Source organism: Euprymna scolopes, chromosome 31 (assembly GCF_053919585.1).
Source record: "Euprymna scolopes isolate OS-2025 chromosome 31, ASM5391958v1, whole genome shotgun sequence".
NCBI classification, from domain to species: domain Eukaryota; kingdom Metazoa; phylum Mollusca; class Cephalopoda; order Sepiida; family Sepiolidae; genus Euprymna; species Euprymna scolopes.
In genome coordinates, this window is record NC_136512.1 from 46,979,303 (window position 1) to 46,999,302 (window position 20,000).

Sequence of the window (20,000 nt, forward strand, 5' to 3'; positions counted from 1 at the left end):
AAAATGTAAATAATTAATTTACTCACCAAAGTTTTATATATCACAAATTGAAGAGAAAAGGTCAATAAGTAATATATTCAAATTTAAAACAAAAAAAGTAGTGTTTTTTAGAATTTTACCTGTAAAGTTCGAAGTTTAAAACTTTTTTTTACACCACGTTGTTTGTTTTTTCTTTTGTTTTGTTTTTTATATGAAACCTTGGTCCTTGCTCCTTTAATTAAAAAAAAATTAGGGCTTGAATTACATTTTTCGATTAGTTATAAGCTTGGAAAGACAGGAGGTCAAATAATTCACGCCTCCTATTTTGAAAAAAAAAAATTTTTTAAAGTAAATAATTTACTCACCAAAGTGTTATATATCACAAATTGAAGAGAAAAGGTCAATAAATAATATATTCAAATTTAAAACAAAAAAGTAGTGTGTTTTAGAAATTTACCTGTAAAGTCCGAAGTTTAAAACCTTTTTTTTTTTTTTTTTTTTTTAAACACGTTTGTTTGTTTTTTTGTTTTTAATGAAACCTTGGTCCTTGCTCCCTTAATTGAAAAAAATTAGGGCTTGAGTTACATTTTTCGAGGAGTTATAAGCTTGGAAAAACGGAGTGGAATTACTCACTATTTTTCACGAAATTTCTGACACACCTACCAATCTACCCATGTTAAGAACGGCTTTCGGAATAGACACCCGTAACCTTGCCAGCATACCCGAAAAGCTATAAAAGTTGATGTGTCGAATGTGAGAGATGAGTTGGACGTAATGTAAAAATGTACCGAATTTAAATTTCCGTTCCATTTTTACAACAACCGTAAAGCAGAGCATTCTATGCAAATTTTACCTAACTTACTGTATTAATGCTATTTTTTTTTTTTTTTTTTTTTTTTTTTTTTCTAGCAAAAAAAAAAATATTTAGGTTTGGCTATAAATTCCTAAACTCATTTCACCCTAAATAATTTAGGTGACTGAAATAGGAATCTAATTGAATCTTTAATTTCCTGAATAGTATGCGAGAATTCATTTTTCTTCCAGTTATATCGAATTCATTAATACGGACTTTAGGGGCTTTTTTCGTAATGTTACTGTAAAAATTATTTATTGTTACAAATTACGATGCTTTATTTATATAAAAAAAAAAGCAAAAATAAATTCTTGCGTTTTTTATTTACTACTGAAAACCATAACTTTAGTAAAGGTATTTTTTGTTTAACCAAAACATTTTCACTAAGAGTTAAGTAAAAATAATTAGTTTATTATATTCTGCGATCATTATTTGATAAATACTGCAATTTTCATTAAAATTGGTTAATTTCCTGATTTTTGGTGAATTTTTAAGTAAAGGGAGGTGGTCAAAATGTGTATACACTTTGAGCGTCGGCATTCATTTTGTCTGTACCTAACATTTTTCGATGAATATTTAATAGGAAAGCGACCACGTGTGGTTAATTTATCAATAATCATGTGATTAAACCCATTGAAAATTTACCGATATTGTAAACACATTCTGTTTACATTAAGCTTGTAGTGTTTTTTTTTTGTTTTTTTAGTGATGCAGTGTTGGCAATTGAGATTTTAAAAAAACCCGCGAGATCAGGAGAAAGAAATGTCCAGAAAATCGCTAGATTTTTAACTTTTATCATATGAAATTTTCAAAAATCGCTAATTCCCCCCCCCCCCCAAAAAAAACTCCATATTTTAACTTCCTACCATAAAAAAATTATAAATATAGTATATTCAATACATAAAATGTTCCGTGTTTTCTCACTATATGTTTCTGGAATTATATTGAAGTGGTTAGCATTAGTATTTTATCAGCTAGTTTTACCTGTTTTTTCAGAGAGGGTATTTTTTATTTTTTTTTTTTTTTTGCAGGAAACAAATCATAAACTCAAACTTTTTATAATAAAAGTTAAATTGAAACATACTGCAAATTAAACATCACAATAATGGTGCAACATATTTTGAAATTAAAAAAAAAAAAAATAAAAATAAAAAACTTTGTTTTAGCATGTTAAAAGTATTTAGGTTGGTAGATGATTAAATTCTATTGTATTGGTATAATTTTTTTTTTTTTTTTTTTTTTTTTTTTTTTTTTGCTGTTGTTTCTTGCTTTTTACAATTTTCGACTAAATACTTCTAAATTTCGTATTTTAAACTAAACTTCGGAGGTTGGAATGCCCACCCCCCACCTAAAATGTACTTGGAAAAATCGATTTTATAGCGAGATTTAAGAATGGTTAGCCTAAAAAAAAAAGTGAAAAACAAAACAAATAATCAATAAATAATTGTTACCAAAGGCAATAAATGCTACTTTTTTTACTTACATGAATGAGTTTATTTTATGTTTTAAAATATTTTCAAGCGCTTTTCTTTATTTTTTAATCTAAAATTGTGGGTGTGTGGGTGCGAAATATCTCCAGATTTTCTAGAATTTCCCGCTAGATTGCAAACGAAATCTCCAGATCTAGCAGGAAAACCGCTAAATTTGAAATTGGTCACGTGACAGGAAGCGGTAATAAATAATTGTCCCTAAATAAAAAAAAAAATGGCCTATCGGTACAAAGAAAACCACCTATTTATCATAGAAAAATTAAGTATAATGTTATAATTAAAAAGAAATATATAAAAACACACATGGATATAGTAAACATATTATACCAAAACGTGGAAGCCATCCGTCCAGTGTTTTTTTTTTTTTTTTTTTTTTTTTTTTTTTTTTAGACTATTAATTGCGAACGAACCAAGAGTTACATTTTTATATATATAGATGTATATATATATGTATGTGTGTGTGTATGTATATGACTTTATGTGTGTGTGTGTGTGTGTATATATATATATATATATATATATATGTGTGTATGTATATGTATGTATGGGTATATGTATATATATATATAATATAAAGCTAAATGTCTGTGTGTGCACGGGTCTGTTTTATTATGCCTTATTTCTTCAAACTGAAACATAATTATCAAAGTATACTTACGCAGATAGATATGAAAAGTCTTTATTGAAGTCTGTGCCTATTTCCATTCTATGGCGGCCAGGCGCGAACACAGACCCCACAATTTTTTTATACCATTTCTATTTAAGTTAATACATTTCCCAAAGTATTATGTACATCTTTTCTCAAAAACACTTGTAAACGTCTTTTTTTATTTGTAAATTTTTTATTTCCATACTTTGTGGACAGGGCGCGTACGCAGACCCCACATTTTTAATGAATCATCATTATGCGAGATCAAACCTACCCTTTCTTGTGTTTCGATACATCTTCTATCATTATATGTGAACAGTTTTCTATAATAGTCAACCATAAAGGAGCCTATTCATGACCAGACACACACACACACAGATATTCAACTTTATATTATATGGCTCCTTCAATCTTTTGACAGACTATGGATACCCAGGAAGTTGTGCCTGCACATGAAATCTTTGTAGCAGGAAGTGCAAACCACACCTGTCCTGAGTCGACATTGTTAAATACCAGTGGCAAGTGAAGTGTCTGTACAGGACAACTGGAAACAAATGCCAAGAGAAGCGGAAAGCACATACAGTGCCTGGAATTCTCAAATGGTCACTCATCTGGTATTAACCAAGCTCAACGTTGGTGATCTGACAAGAACCTGTGTGTAAAAGTGATTATGCCATATATACAGCATATATTTATATATATGTACATTTCTATATATATATATATATATATATGTACATGTATGTGCATCTACATATATAAACATATAATTATGTACGTGTGTGTGTGTATTGATTGAGATTGTCGGACTGACTTCCTCATCTTCGTTGTTATTGTCACAACATTTCGGCCGTTTTGCCCTCCGGCCTACGTCAGGTGTTTTGTATCGAACTATTGTAATAATAAACCCTTTAGGGTTTGGTTCGAGATTCCTAACAAACGGTTCCCCAGTTCGATACAAAACACCTGACCTAGGCCGGAGGGCAAAACGGCCGAAACATTGTGACAATAACAACCAAGATGAGGAAGTCAGTCCGACAATCTCAATGAAAACACCTCATCTCAAAAATACAGACAATTACTAGTGTGTGTATGTATATATATATATATATATATATATATATATATATATTGAAAATATAGCTATAAATTTGTCAATAATAGAAGATGCCCACATAAGACCGATTCTAAACATATGCATTGAATTCAATGGTTTTTCTTTCGGGTAGGTGCCTAAACATTGCAATAAGTAAATGTTTTTTATGTTTCTGTAAGTTTTAAATATCTTCAGTTTTTTATCAACATTTTGTTTTTACAAAACCATTTTCCATTCCGAGGAAAAAAAAAAAAACTTCAGGGGAATATATTATATGTCTGATTAGTTGTTTTGTGGATATCTGCTATTAAACTAAACACGTGTAAGAAGTACTTCATAAAAATATAAATAAAATATTATGAGTGAGAATTAAATACATCTAATTTTGGAATGTTGACTAATGACATATATATATATATATATATATATATAATTTGCAAATTCAATCTCATTCCTTCAATTGTCTTTAATTGGTGGAGATGGGAGTGGATTTAAATTATTCAACCAAATATAAAACTAATTTTCAGTACCTTTCTCCCGTTTTTCTCACTTGAACTCTATTGCTTGTTCTCCTCTGAGCCATACTATCTGCTTATCAAGCACAAACTAATTTAGATGGAGTCTGAAAAAAGAAATGGGATGTACTTTCTGTACTATGGATGGTCAATGCATGTGGTTTATCTTTTTACCTAAAAGATGAAGTTCTCTTAAATTTCCAAGGTTTTTTTTTGTCTCTGTGTGTATCCATCTTTCATAAAACAAAATGGAGCTTCACACCCAGGTTTGAATATTTTTGCAGCATCCACTGGAGCTATGTACAGTCTACTTCCAAATTAGCAGTTCCTTGTTGCAGTCGACACAGTTGAAAACTGCATGCATCATTGATTGTTCAAAGATGCTCATTTTTTTTACTGCTCACTTCTGTTCGAACATGTTTTCCCTTACATATACACACCCACATGTACGCACACATACACACACACGCATATACACAGCCTCATACACACATTCATGCGCATACACACACCCAAGCTGTGACGTCACTTCCTTTTAAGTGAAAACCAGACATGCGCACCCAGAACACTAACTCCAGTATAAAAGTCAACAAAACCTGTTAACTTCCCTTTCTCGTCCGGACCAGCGTTCGACCTGTTGAGTCGACGAACCGACCACACACTCTACAGTCACTTTCCCTGCTACTGTAATGTGGGGCAAGCGCAAGTACACTTTATACGCTTCCCTCTCCATGAACTGGATTGACTTACTCACTCTATCGACTTACTCACTCTATCTCCCCTTCGCTTTGGTCCATCGACACGGACATGTGTGCCACGTTCTACTGAGCTTAATCCTTTTTTTCTACAGACGGCTTGCCACTTTGTGTTTCTCTATTGCATTCCCTTTCCTTCCACGTGCGTAGTCATCAACGGCTGAATGAACACGTGTACACCGAAGACTTTCATTTCTCAACAGAAAATAGACGACATGTTTATTTTATTCCAGCATTTGAGTTCTGTTTCCTTCATTCAATTCGTTTCATTATTTTTTCTTGTAGCGAGTTAGGGTATTTTATATCCTGGTCCGCAACACTTCTCAGTAAACGTGACTTCACTACAACTCTTCACCTGTTTCTATTCTCCAAGAAAGCCTCCCATTCATTATTTCTATCTATCCTTCTAATGTATCAAAGAAAAGCAGAATCAAAGGAATTAGTGGATAAATGATTTAATGAACCTGGGGTCAAAAAAGGGAGCTAGTAGAGCAATATACAAAGCCAAGAATGAAGCTGAGCAAGCCAAGTTTCCAGATATATTATGAAGGTATGATCAAAAGAATGAATTATTTAGGATAGCTAAATAAATAGAAAAGACAAATATGGATATCATTGGAAAGAAGTGCAGTCAAAATAACAATGGGATGTTAGCAACAAATGAACAGAACAAAATGGATTCTTGAAAATGCCAGGATAAGAAATTGTTAAATAGAATTTTCATAGAACTGTAAGAGTTCAGAAGTTATAGGAGCAATATTCACTCCATCTGTAAGAATGGGAATATGAACGGTACAGAAAGTTGTGAGATAAAGAATGGTAAGACTCTCAGGTATTTTGGCAGAAATGTTGAAGACTGCAGATAAAACAGGCATTGAGATGGTTTTTAAATTAAATAAAAAAAGATTATCCCAAATAACTGAGAACTTAGGAAAATTGTAAATTTTTACAAAGATTAACAGGAAGCACCAGGTAAATGTGATTACATTGAGCCTACAGCCAATGGATCAAATTCTGAAATTGAGAAAATAATTGAGCAACAAATAAGAATGTAGATAAGTGAAATGAATTAGTTTTATGTCTAGACAAAGTATTAGTGGTGCTATATTTATAATGAGATAAATGCAAGTAAGTATCTAAATTAGAATACCTGTATTTTGCTTTTGTAAATCTAGAGAAAGATTTTCATGGAGTGCCGAGAGAGGTTGGTTCAAGAGGTTCACATAAACTAGGGATAAGTAGATAGTTGGTGAAAGATGTTCAAGCAATGTATAGAAATGTTCAAAATAGTGTTAGAATTAACAGTATATTTGGTGACAGCTTTAATGTTAAAGTAGAAGTACATCATGAGTCTGTATAGTCTGTTGCTTTTTGGTTGTGTCTTAGAAGCATTGTGTGAGAAATTTCGCATGGGTTGTTCAGAAGAGATGCTGTACTTGTCTGTAAAACAATGGATGGCTTACTTGTTAAGATTTGAGGAAATGCTATGAAAAATAAATGTTTGGAAGCAAATGTTACCAAGATCAAAGTGGTTGTGGTGTTAGAAAGTTTTACAAAATAGTAAAGTTTCTCTGCTCAGTTTGTGGAAAGGAGTCGAGTGTAATTCAATATTTTGTGGCACTTAAAAGCATTGAGTACACAAGAAGTGCAGTTGATTATTGGTAGGTTTACAGAGGATAATCGGTTTATATGCAAGATAATGGAGATTGAGAACTTTGATGTGGACAAAGTATATTTCAATGGCAAAGCTATTGAAAAACTTTATTTGGTGATAACATACACATTCAGGTTGAAGTAGGTGTTCATCTTAGATATTTGATTCTAAACCCATTAACTAAGACGAACCTCACACAATAATGATGCCTTTTTTGAAAAGAAGCCATTTCGACTATCTCCACTGATATTCACATATACATACTTATTTCACCACACTTCTTTATGAGTATTATAAATTATTGTTGCCCTAGATACAGAAATGCATAAATTATTATGAACACTTTTTATCTTTGAACAAAACTAAAGTGCTGATTGGTGAATGTGCCCATAAATACTGATTTGATATTGCTATATTAATTATGTTTTATAAAAATGTTCATTCTGATGATACAAGTTTTGTTTTATAAAAGTGTTCATTCTGATGATGCTAGCCATGTTCAAATTTAAGTGTGCTAGGATACTGCATCAAGTATTTATCCACAATTGTAGATCCAGATTTCAAAATTAAGTTTATTGTCAAATTTTGGAGGAATCTTTATATTACATCGTCATACCACATTGTATGTTCTTGTTACCAGTTGTTGATATTATTCTCACCTCTAGAATAATGCCATCTGTGACTTGTTCCAATTGTTTGTTTTTTTTTAAGCCAAATATATTTAGTTTTTTTATTCGATAATAATTCAACATATGAATTGTTTGAACTCCCACATTATCTTTTTCTTCTTGAAATGGGAATGTGTCCAGCTGTGACAAAAAGTTTTTGATTGTTCTTTTCTTTGGAATTTTTCTCTTCTTATTGAATATATAGAATAAATAAGAGAATCATCTGTGATAAAGTTGCCAGTTTTTTTTAATAACTGCTTTCTTTGAATTTATAAGATAAAAGTATAAAAAGGGATTTTTTATGGATTAATAATCCACCTCCCAAATGTTCATGCGTATTGTTATGTGATCTTCAGATTTTTATTTTACATCAAATTTTAATTCATTTTTCTTAAAATCCAAATAAAATTAAACTCATTTTTGTTCCCATCCATTCTCAATTTGTTTGGGTGGCATATCCAATTCTTGAGACTTCAAAGAAAAAAGTGTTTGTGTTTATACCCAAATAGAAAAAGTAATGGAAGTAATCACAAGCCGATTTCACCTAGTTTATTAATCAAAGTTACTTCATATGTGCAGGCAAGACAAAAATCAGTTTCGTGCTTTTCTGCCATTTGAATAACATACAAATTATCTTTGTTGTTTTTGAAAATAGCTCTGAAAAAAATCTACAAGTTTAGAATTTCAGATATAACTGAGACTTGATCCCAAAATCATCTGAAGAAATTTAACTCTAACAACCCAACTGTTGCCATATTACTAGCACCTGCTCCATCATGCTGTCCCTGGTATCACCAAGATAACAAAATTTAATAACTTCACCATCAAATTTTACTTTGTCCACATTTAAGTTCTCATCCATTTTAATTTTCTTACACATTGTGCATATAAACTGATTTTCCTACCAATAATTGTATTGCAATACTTACATATCCAATATTTAAAAATTCCATAAAAAACATAAAGTGCAATAGCTGTGCAAGAGAACTTTCCTTTTTTTTTTTTTTTTTTTTTTTTTTTTGAGAGCTTTCCAAAACTGCAACCATTACTTTTGTTTTAGTAATATTAACTTTCAGACCTTTACCTTCGATAGTATACATGTAAGACTTCCACTTAACAAATAAGTTTTCTATTGTTTCATAGGAAAATACTAAATCATCAGCATCTCTTCTGGACAACTTGTATGAACCTCCTTTGACAATGTTCCTATGATACAAATGAAAAATTATTTCGGAACCGTGATGTGCTCCTTACTTAGCCATTAAAGCTGTCACTAATTGTGCTGGTAATTCTAACATGACTTTTCTATATATTGCTTGGACAACCTTTCATATACCCCTAGTTTACACAAAGCCCACCTGACAACCTTTCTTGACACTCTGTCAAAAGCTTCCTCTATTTCTACAAAAGCAAAATACAGGTCCTAAAACATTTCTCTTCATTTGTTTCAAATCTCCTAGTGCTCCAAGTCGATGCTTGATAAACATTTCAGCTTCCCCCCTTTCATCCTTATCCACTTATCTCCTGATACTTCTGATTTAATTCATAATGCTGCTGTTGCTGAATTCATTTGTACATCCACTTAACCACCATGGTTCCATCACAGAAAAATAAAGGACGGACTGTCCAGAGTGAAGCTACAGGAAAAGAAAGATGTGGCTTTGAACCTGTATAATATGCATCATTTTGGAAAGGAAAGAACTTTGTATCTAGCAAAGAAAGTAAGTCCTAATATCAAAATGGACAATGTTCGTCAAGTGGTGGAGCAATTTTAGGGAGTCTTAATCCATTGACCCTGCACCATCCAAGCACGAAAAAGTGGAATTGCATGTAACAGAAAATTGGAGGCAATTGACCATTGATATCATGCATTGCTAACATGAACCATATTTAAGTATGATTTACTATCGACCTGGGAGAGTAGCAATATGGAAAAAAATTAGAGCAGAAGCAGCAATGGAAGTTGCTAATGAGGTGTTCATGGAAAGGGGGCCAGTGGAAGAGGTTCTAGTCAGAAGCCTTTAGAGTGCTGTGTGAGAAGTGGAGCATTAAGCAATATTTTAGATCTGCATACCACCCAAGCAATGGAATCATAGAGAGGCAATGTCGAGCTATAAAAGCTGTGACAGCAAGAAGTCAAATTTTGCCCCAGCAAGTGGTTTTTTGGTATAACATGTTACCAAAGATTGGTCAAGATGAAACGTCAGTGCAACATCGATCTATTTTTATGTATGAATGGCAATGTATCCACTGGCAGTAATAGAGTGATACAGGCGCAAGCAGAGATTATGATGGGTCAGGAGGTGTAGGTTAAACCGCCCAATCCTCGCTGTAGAACTCGCTTGAGAAAAGACAGTAACTGAAATACTCTCTAAGAACAAAGTGGCAATTAATGGAGTGCCACATCACATCTTGGACATATGGAGAGAGGAAGTCGAAGTCCCTCAAGAAGCCGTACGAAATAAGCACCAACAAACTTTCTGTACATGCGCCTCCTCAACATAAATACCCCCATCTTGACAAGCAAATCATACCCCCTTCAATTCCAGATTCCAGAAGTATAGCTTTTTTTTTTTCTCAGACAGCTTTTCTTTAGAATTCCCTCCCTGCTACCGGTTTTCCCAACTGTACCAACAGGAAGAACTTTAAATATAAAATGAACAAACGTCTTCTTGCCCAACTTCCCACTCAGGATGCCCATATAAATCTGGTCCCTAATTCACAGTAGCTCTGTATGTTCCAGGTAGGGTGCTTAGTTTGAGGTGACTCTAAGTAAAAGAAAAATAAACAATTAACAGTAAAATAGAATCTAAAATATTTGGAATTAATCGAGTGATCTTTAAAGATTAGCTGTCTTATTTCACAAAATCAACACTTAAAGTTGATGTTCTGGTTTTAAAAAGTCTGACTTTTTATAGCTGTGACTGAAACATGTTTTGTAAATGTGTAGCTAAACTATGTTTGCATAGATAAATCTTTATTTCCAGTATGTGTGTGTGCATATATAATGCAGTTATTTGTTATAGCACTCAACAAAAAATCATTTTGTCTCATTTTACTTCAATTGAATTTCTCAGAAATCAAGGCACCTCCTTCCTGAGGCTAACATTTGATTTCTATATGAGATACATAGATATTTGAATTTTTCATTAAAGTTTTACTTTACCTCTTATAAATATTGAGTTAGTAAAGAAATTGAGAACATAATTTTCCTCTCCCCAGTTGACCATTAAATATGTTATAGTATATCTTTCTTGTGGTCTCTTGGTATTACTAGATTCCAGGACAAAAATTAATCTAGTTTGGTAGAGTATCCACCTTCATATTGTTACTTGATGTAACATCACTTGGAGAAGGTGCACAATTCTCTGTTAAAGCAAGTGTGGGTTAGCCATACTAAGGAGATCTTATTTGGCCTACAAATACTATGTTATTTTTAATATTTATTCTGTTTACTTGTAGGGAAAAGTATCCTCATACCAGGTTCTCCTGATAAAACATCTGTACAGAGAGACGTTAGACACTCAAGTTCTCTCCGTAGGCATTTGAGTCTAATATGTCCTTTAAATCTTGTATTTTTAAAGAAAATATTATTCTCTTCAGAAGGTGGTAAATTGAAAATAATTAGCTTCAAATTTAAAAATAATAAGATAATAAAATCAAGAGATGATTTTTATCCTTTGAAAGGCAAATATAAAATCATTTGAATTATTGATAAATAATGGCAATAATTGGATAGAATAAAAAGAAAATCAATATTCTTTTGATATTAGGCTGAGCATTAAATTGAGACTCAGAAACCTCTCTTCTGCACTGTTAGATATGCAGATAAACTTTTTTCTAATGTTTTTTTAGAAAATGAACACTCATTGGTCCCCCGATTTATCAGAGAGGGCCCTATGTTTTCAGTGGTATCCGTGCATGCGTTTGTCTGTGCGTCCATTAGTCTGGATGATTGCCAAATAACCGTCCATTAGTTTTTCCTGAAATTTTGCCCCAAATTGTATTTTATTAAATAGATGTGCACTGTAAAACAAATTATTTGGCAAAAATTCCTGTTGCATCCCCAGGAGCTCAAAAGTGGTAAAAAAATGTCCCAAAATTGCCAAAAATGACACGTTTTGCCTCATAACTTTTGATCCATCCATTAGATTTTTCTGAAACTTGGCCCATTGTTCTTAATATAAATCCAGTATGGGTGACCCTGGAAAATTCTGGTTTGCGTCACCGGGTATTTTTAGTGCAAAAAATGCCCCTTTTTGTGGCTCTTTTTTCATATATCTCAACAAAAACTTGATATGTTTGACTACATAGTGTTTTTTTTAGGGGGTCAACTCAAATATGCATGTGTTAAGGCCTCAAACTGCACCGTTATCCATTTACACTAGGATTCGGCATCCACAGGGGCTCAAAAGAGGTTAAAAATGCCCCAAAATTGCCAAAAGTGGCACTTTTTGCTCCATATCGTTTGAGTCATCCATTAGATTTTCCTGAAACTTGGCCAAAATGTGGAGGCCATTGTTCTTAATATAAATTCAGTATGGGTGACCCTGGCAAAATTCTAGTTCGCATCTCTCTGGAACTTTTAGGGCTAAAAAAAACATGCCTTTTTGGAGCTCTTTTTTCATATTACTCAAGAACTTGATATATATGTCTATATGGTCGTTTTCCATGGTGCTGAATTTAAATATGTCTTAAGGCGTCAAACTGCACCGTTTGTCCATTTTCATTAGGATTCGGCATTCCCAGGAGCTCAAAGAGTCACAAATGCCCCAAAATTGCAAAAAATGACACTTTTGCCCCATTCATTAGATTTTTCTGAAACTTGGCAAAAATGTGAAGGTATTTTTTGTGGCATCATCTCACATGCAGCACCAGAGGGGGACCATGCGCGTGTGGCTTGTTTATATTAAAATATTTAAAATATTATCCCTTTTCTTTATATATATATATATATAATTTTTTTTTTTTTTTTTTTTCAAAAACTATTTTAAGCAGATCATTTCTCAAATCATTACCTTCTGAAGAGAATATTTTTTTGAAAAATTCGTGATTTAGAGGACATCCTAGGACTCACTTTATTTGCTCATTCATTAAAGATGAGGACTATAGTTGATGTACTGACTGTAATTTCACATAAGATTAGTGAATCTATCTACAGGGGTTTCCGCATAGGGTTTGGCATAAAAGTTTACTTTACAAGATTTACAACTATGGAATATCTGGAAATGTCTTCTCAATAATAAAATCTTTTCTCTTGGATAAGTTTATACAAGTAGTTGTCAATGGAGAAGTTCTAAGCTCAAAATATCAACGCTGGATTCATCCTAGGCCCAACTCTCCTCTTAATTTTCATCAATGATTTACCAAATCACATTGTAAGTTCATTCATCAATATATATGCAGATTACATTACCATCTATAACAATGCCTCAAAGGCCATTAACAGCCTAGATCTCTGAGTCTTTTTTCCTCCAACCTTGAGCATGTGGTGCAATGGAGCGAAGGGTGGTTGGTTACGCAATAACCTGATCTACACTTGGTTTCAGGTGATGTGAATGGCTCTCATCACAGAGAAGCTCCCGAGTCTGACCTACACTCCTGATCTGAAATGAAAGACTTACATCAAATCTGTTGCCAATGTCACTGGAAAAATAGTTGTCATTCTACTGCTCCAGAAGCTATCTCACTCCCGATTAAATCCTCTACTTCTATAAGAGCCAAATACATTCTAAAACGGAGAACTATTGTCACATCTGAGAAGGTGCTTGAAGCATCCTATCCTGTCTTGACATAGTTCGAAACCAACTTGAAAACCTAGGTGACGTGCTTTTCTCCTTACAACCTTTTCCACACAAGAGACATTGCGAGCCTGTCTCTTTTTTATCATTATTTTCATGGCAAGTGCCCGTCCGAACTTCAATCTATCCCAAACTTTCATGAAAAGCACTTATCTATCTGCAACCATTATCAACAATCTTCCCCACTCTCTATCTGTGCCCAAATCTAAATGCAAATTTCATGAACAAAGCTTTCCTAGAACTGTCCATCTGTGGAACTCTGTTCAACTGACCTGCTTTCCAGCTGGCTACAACATGGTCATCTTCAAGTCCAATGTAAACAAGTTCTTGGTGAGCCGTGCCTCCCCTTAAATAATCAAATTCTACCAAATTCCCACCACCAACAATCACTGTTATTGTCTCATTAACCCTCGAGTGACCTTTGAGCCTTAGTGAGTAGTAACTCCCTTGTAAAAAAATATATATATTTATATTTGAAAATGGGTGATGTCATAAAGGAATAATGGTAGTTGCTCAAAGTTGTGAATCTCTTGTGAAAGTTAAAAAAATATATTTAAAACTGAATTTAGATTGCGTGTTATCTTGCTTGTATCTTGTAGTGAGAAGAAGTAAGAGAGAAAGGGGGTAGAAGCGAATAAAAAAACAAGTGATTATCATCAAAAAAGGAAATAGATGATAATGAATTTTATTTTTCATCTTTTCAAAATATATACTGACTTAACGAATAATGGATGTTCTAATATGATACTTAAACTTTGATAATATTGTGTGCTTGTTTTCACATTAAATGTTTTTAGGTGGTAGGAGGGAAGAGTGAACGAGATGAGAAAAGGTGAATAAAGGGAAGTGGAATAGTAATAATATAGGAGGAAAGTAGTGGATGACAGTGTATATAAAGAAACAAAAATAGAAACGTAGAGTAAGAGAATGACATAAATGGCATAGAGAAGAGAAAGGAAATATTAAATGTATATGCAATATACTAACATTGACCATAATTTGTGAAATCTTGCTAATCCTGTTAAGTTGAAAAAACCAGGTTCTCTCATGTCTTTTAAAATATCTATTTACCTTCACAATAGGTTAACAGCATAAATCTATCAATTCATTTACAATGTCCCGACATGATCGATCAGTTTTAATAATGTGATAAGATAAAGACAGCTTTATAGTATTGAGCTATCTTTCCTAACCAGAAATTAGAAGCTAAAACGTTTCCAAGCAATCATAAGCATCCAATGATGCAATACGCATGAAAAATAAGACTTTCATGATTCAAATTTCAAGTTTATCAAAAAGGGTTATTTTAAAAGTTTAGCTCTGATGAAAATAAAATTTGAAGAATCTTCATTATTAAAACATTATAAATGTTTCAATACAATAAGATAAAGTCAAACATTGCATTAAGGATTGTCATTTTAAGTTCATTTATATGAGTTAAGGAAATGGGTTCATAGGTAAGTAAATAAAAATATTTTAAGTTAAAACGATCTTCCAGGATGAACATTTTCCAGTTTTGTCTGAGAGAAAAACGCTTAGAGAAAATCAACTTTGGCCCTGAGAGACAAACAAATATTTATATGATAATTATTTTTAAAATTTGTATCTTTCATTCTCATGAAAAAAATTTGTAAAATTTGTATCGTTCATTCTTATGAAAAAAATATAGATGTCTCATATTAATTTTCTTTTTTTTTTTTATTTTTTAGAGGAGGAATTGGAAAGCTTCATCTATATTATTGTGAAAGCAGCTAACTTAGGTGTATCAGCTTCCAAGAATGTCACAATATCTGAACCCAACTGGAGTTTTGGCCAGTCTCTGTTTTTTGCTACCACAGTTCTTACCACAATTGGTAAGAATTTTTTGTTGGTATTTTTGTTGCTTTTCTACAAGCCATCCTTTTGAAAAAAAAAAAAAAAAAGTTTATATTATGAATCCTTATGATCATCCTAGATTATCGTTGGAGAGTTCTTTGCCTTTTTAAAATAAATATGGTTGTGTGTTACATATATACATTGGAAGACATGTTATGCAAGGATTCATTATTAAATGATAACTACTTCCATAACATGATTGCTTTCACGGGTTAATAAATATATTAAGTACGATGTGTATATTAAGTATATATTTAATATGCAATTTTACTTACGTAAGGGATTTACTTTTTGGCTTCTAGGATTTGTCAGAGAATGATCTAATTATGATTGAAATATTGAATATCAGTAGCTTAAAGAAAGTCTAAGAAAGCCAATGATCCAAAAGTAATGCTATGTAATGAAAACAGGATAAGAGATTCCATCTAGTAATCTTTTATTCAATTAAGAATCTTACTAGTTGTCTACTTGACAAGCGGAAATGTACAGCTTTTATAGCTTGGATTATGAAAGAGGAGATAATCCATATTCACAATATTCTCCCCCACCAAATTTCTCACTGACAGGGAAGAAAGTCCCTTAAATGTCCAGGCTCTCTACGAACTCGCAGTGGCCATCTCAGCAGTCCATGATTCGGGGTAGGATTACTCAAACAGTGCGAGCCTGTCTGTGGACTCTAAAATACCTTGCTCCAAAATGTTTCCTTCTTAGAGGAGTGGGCTGTTCTGTATCAGTCAGTCTCTGGATGAGCACGTTTTTTCGGTGCTAGTCTTTCATCTATCAAGGATTCAGGTGTTGGCCCATCTGAAATGTCTGATGGAGCCCCAATGGAGACAGTGTCATTAGATGACCTGTCAGGAGCAATTTCAGTGCCGTGATCTTCTGGAGGGGCTTCAGTGTTAAGGGGATTGGTCTGTCATCAGGGGCTGTCCATGGTCCTGGTACATCTCCGGTAGGTCTCTGAGGGAAACATTAGATTCTCTACCATCTGCATGTCATACTAGAGCATATTGAGAGTTTGCCTCTATGAGCTCTTCCTCTTCCACCAAGGGATCATTCTTGGTGTAATGTGTATGTCGTCTCAGAGACACAGTTCCAGGTCGAGAAAGCCAAGATGAAAGCGAAGTTCCTGCCAAACTCTGTCACTGAAATAGTAGCAACCTTTCGTGTGGTGGCATTTGTGGCGGTACACAATAGGGATTGAATGGCATATAATGCGATGGGAAGGAGATGGTCCCAATTATCAATTGAACATCCGGTATTTGATGCAGCCAATTGAACAGTCTTCCAAATAATGTTATATCTTTCACATTGGCTGTTAACACTTAATGTTGAAGGGAGCTGTCCAGCTTATAGCTACTCTTCGTTCCTGTAGAAATTGTTAAAGCTGCTAACATGAAAGCCCCTCGGTTCAAATGTATATAAGCAGGAACTCCAAAGACAGCGAATAGTGAGCAGAGGCATTGTATAATTGTAGTAGCCGATATGTCTGAGCAAGGGAAGGCAGAAGGAAACCGTGAATATTCATCAACAGCAGTTAATATATATCAGTTCCTTGTTTTGCTTGGTAGCGGTCTTTTAAAATCAAGATTGAGTCTTTCAAATGGTTGTGTTGCTCTTAATAAAACACCAGTTTTGGGTTTATAAAACCGAGGCTTTCTTTAAGCACACGTTTGGCAGGAATTTGTAAATCTTTTTATCTTGGACTCAATGAGTTTTTTATTATTATAAAATATATTATTATTCTGTTTCTCACTGCTATGGGTTCGCAGTTTTTAGTTAGATTTTCAAAAAGTGACAGGTACTGGATTTTTGCTGTCGCCAATCCACAAATTTTCAATGCAAGCATTGAACCACCAAATGGAATTTTCAATCTGCAAGTGTTGTTGCAAAATTGTGTTCCAGTATTATTTTGCAACAAAGATTTTTATCACGGATAATTTAGTGGTTTTATTGGAGACGACATCAAATAGTAAGTCCACCAAACAGTAACCACTTACTTGTGCAAACAAAAATGCATTTGCCATTGTTACCCTGCTGGAGGCAGGAACAAAATACAATTTGTTGGTTTTTACAAAGTTTTCTTTGATAAAATTTTCTGAACCCGGTATCGAGCAGAGCATTCATAGATCTTGTGTTAAATTTCACTTTTACAATAGTTTTTGAAAGGCAGTCAGGGGAGGCGGCTAAAGTTTCAGATGTATTTTGACGAGTGGCTTTGTATAAATGTGAAAAACTTGGTCATTTTTCAAAGATATGCAAGTCTTGCATACCTTTGAAAAATGACCAAGTTTTTCACATTTATTACAATAAGTATCTCTGGCAGGGCATGAAACTCATAGGTGTTTAGATAAGCTGCAAAAATAGCAAATGTCCCTTTTTAAAGTGGCTGTGACTGATTGTTCTTGAAGCTTCGTCAGACTATCGTCATGAGGTGGAGCAGTAGGAACAGGTGGTTTTAGAGCTATGCCCACAGTGTTAAGTTGTAAATAAGAACTAGACTGCTGTATAGCACATTCGAATGAATAGGCTTGCTCGTAAGCTGTTCTAAGTGTAAGGGTCTTATTCTGAGCATTACGTAATCCGTTAATGAAGGTGTCCAAAATGTGTTTCCCTTGGGCCTCTAATGCCGTCATTGGGCAGAAGTTGCAATCTTTGCCCAGTGTTCAAAGGCTCTTAAGGAAATGGTCCAATGTTTTGCTTGATTCTTGTCAGCGAGTCACAAGTAGGTGTCTAGAAAATATCTCATTTTTAGGCTTAAAGTAGTATTCAGTACATCAATTGCTTCTTCATAGGTAACGCAATCCGAAATAATTTTGTTGCCTGTGTGAGACAGGTAGTTGGTTAGAAACGCATGCTTATTGATGGGACATCCCAGTCTTTCTGAGTGTAGAACCTCAATGAAATTTGTAAATGTCTTCCGCCAATGTTTCCAACACTTGTCAGTTGAATCACTTCTTGGATCCATGGTAAATCGCTCCAATCCCATGAATTGTTCTATTAATTGAATAAATTGTAATGAAAAAAAGACAAGAGATTCCGTCTAATCTTTTATTCAATTACTACTCGTCTACTTGACACACGAAAATGTAGAGCTTTATAGCTTAGATTATCAAAGAGAAGATAATCCTTATTCACAACAAACTACATGGACAAATCTTGACAATAAGCCTTCCTTTATACTTACCATGCCTCTTAAAGGTCCGTAAGCAGATTAGTCAATTTTGCAGAATTGTGCATGACGTTTTTCTTGAATAATTTAGTTCAGTAATGTAAACAAATAATAGAAAAGAAGAAAAACAATCAAATGAACAAGACTCAGAAAGGAAAATTAAGATGAGAAAGTGCTGAAAAAGCTGTTTCCAATTCATAAAAGGGCAGGACTCCAACCTCTTATTGATGACATTAAGAAAACTTTTTTAGCTGTCTTTGGAGCTGATAATCAAAGGAAATGTCAAATTGTGACATGGTCAGAAACTATTCTACACAAGGGCATATACATTCTCACAAATAAACTGTGCAAAAACAAAAAGCAAGAGATGATGTACAACAAAAAGAACTCGAGAAACATGTGAAAATGACATATTCAGATGAATTGAATGATATGCCAATGTCTCCAGTGTAAGATTTACATAGGCCCATCATGTTTTATAATATTGAGCTAAAACTAAAAGAAATACAAAATTTCATGCTATGCTTGTAATACCTTTGCCATGAATAAGATATCATTTTTTTTTTTTTTTTTTTTTTTTTTTTTTTTTTTTTTTTTACAAAGGAGTCCCCTCTTATCAAGGCCCGGGGCCACTCGAGGATAAGGACTAGTGAGTGCCAACAGGAAAATGTCATAATAAGGGGAGGGCTCATCAAGAAAAAGTTAGATGAAATCTGCATCCCCAGACAGCTCATCATCTTCCTTCAGTTGATCTAGAAGCTGCTTTTGTCATTTAAACAAAACAATATGTATGAACAATATGGAATGATATTAAACCAATTAAACTATCTTAGAATGTTTTAATTGTAATGGAATCACTGGCAATAACAGTCCTTCAATCCACCAATAATTTCCTATCAATGATAAAAAAACTCAAACTGTGGGGATACACTGATATAGATTTGTGTATTTTGTGTAAAAAGTGACCAAAGCAGCTTACTCTGCATGTCAAGGTGATTAAGCCTTTGACAAGATGTGGCATAATGGTCTACTTATGAATGTAAATTCATATGGTATTACTAAACAAATAAATATAATCAGATCCTCTTAACTAAAAGAAAGACTCGGGTTGTCCTCAATTGCTATACTTCTAAACATGACATTAATCAAAGTATACTCTCGAGACCGATTATTGGACCATTATTGTTTCTGATTTTCATAAATGATCTGCCTGATGCAATTTCATCTGACCAGACCATATTCTATTATCAACATGTGGGAAAAGTGATCACATATCTAAAACAATGACTGAATGTCTGTAGTGGAATGGATGGTAACATTTAATACAACTAAAACAAAGCTCTTTTCCTTTAACAACTATAAGAAACTTTTTCAACCACTAATTGCCATGGCTAATACCTGAAAGTCCATCATTTAAACTCATCAGGCTAACACTTACAGCTAACATGAACTGGAAAAAATACATAGAAGACATTGCCAAAAAGAAGTGGAAC

At 33.4% G+C, this 20,000-nt stretch overlaps 1 protein-coding gene across 1 annotated transcript in view; it reads left to right on the top strand.

The window, feature by feature from the left end:
• LOC145255731 (potassium channel subfamily K member 1-like) overlaps positions 1-20,000 on the top strand; it is a 184,631-nt gene that overhangs the window by 117,610 nt on the left and 47,021 nt on the right. The window contains exon 2 of the mRNA XM_080114347.1: positions 15,170-15,313. Within this exon, the coding sequence (XP_079970473.1) occupies positions 15,170-15,313 (144 nt within the window). The remainder of the gene's footprint in view (positions 1-15,169; positions 15,314-20,000) is intronic.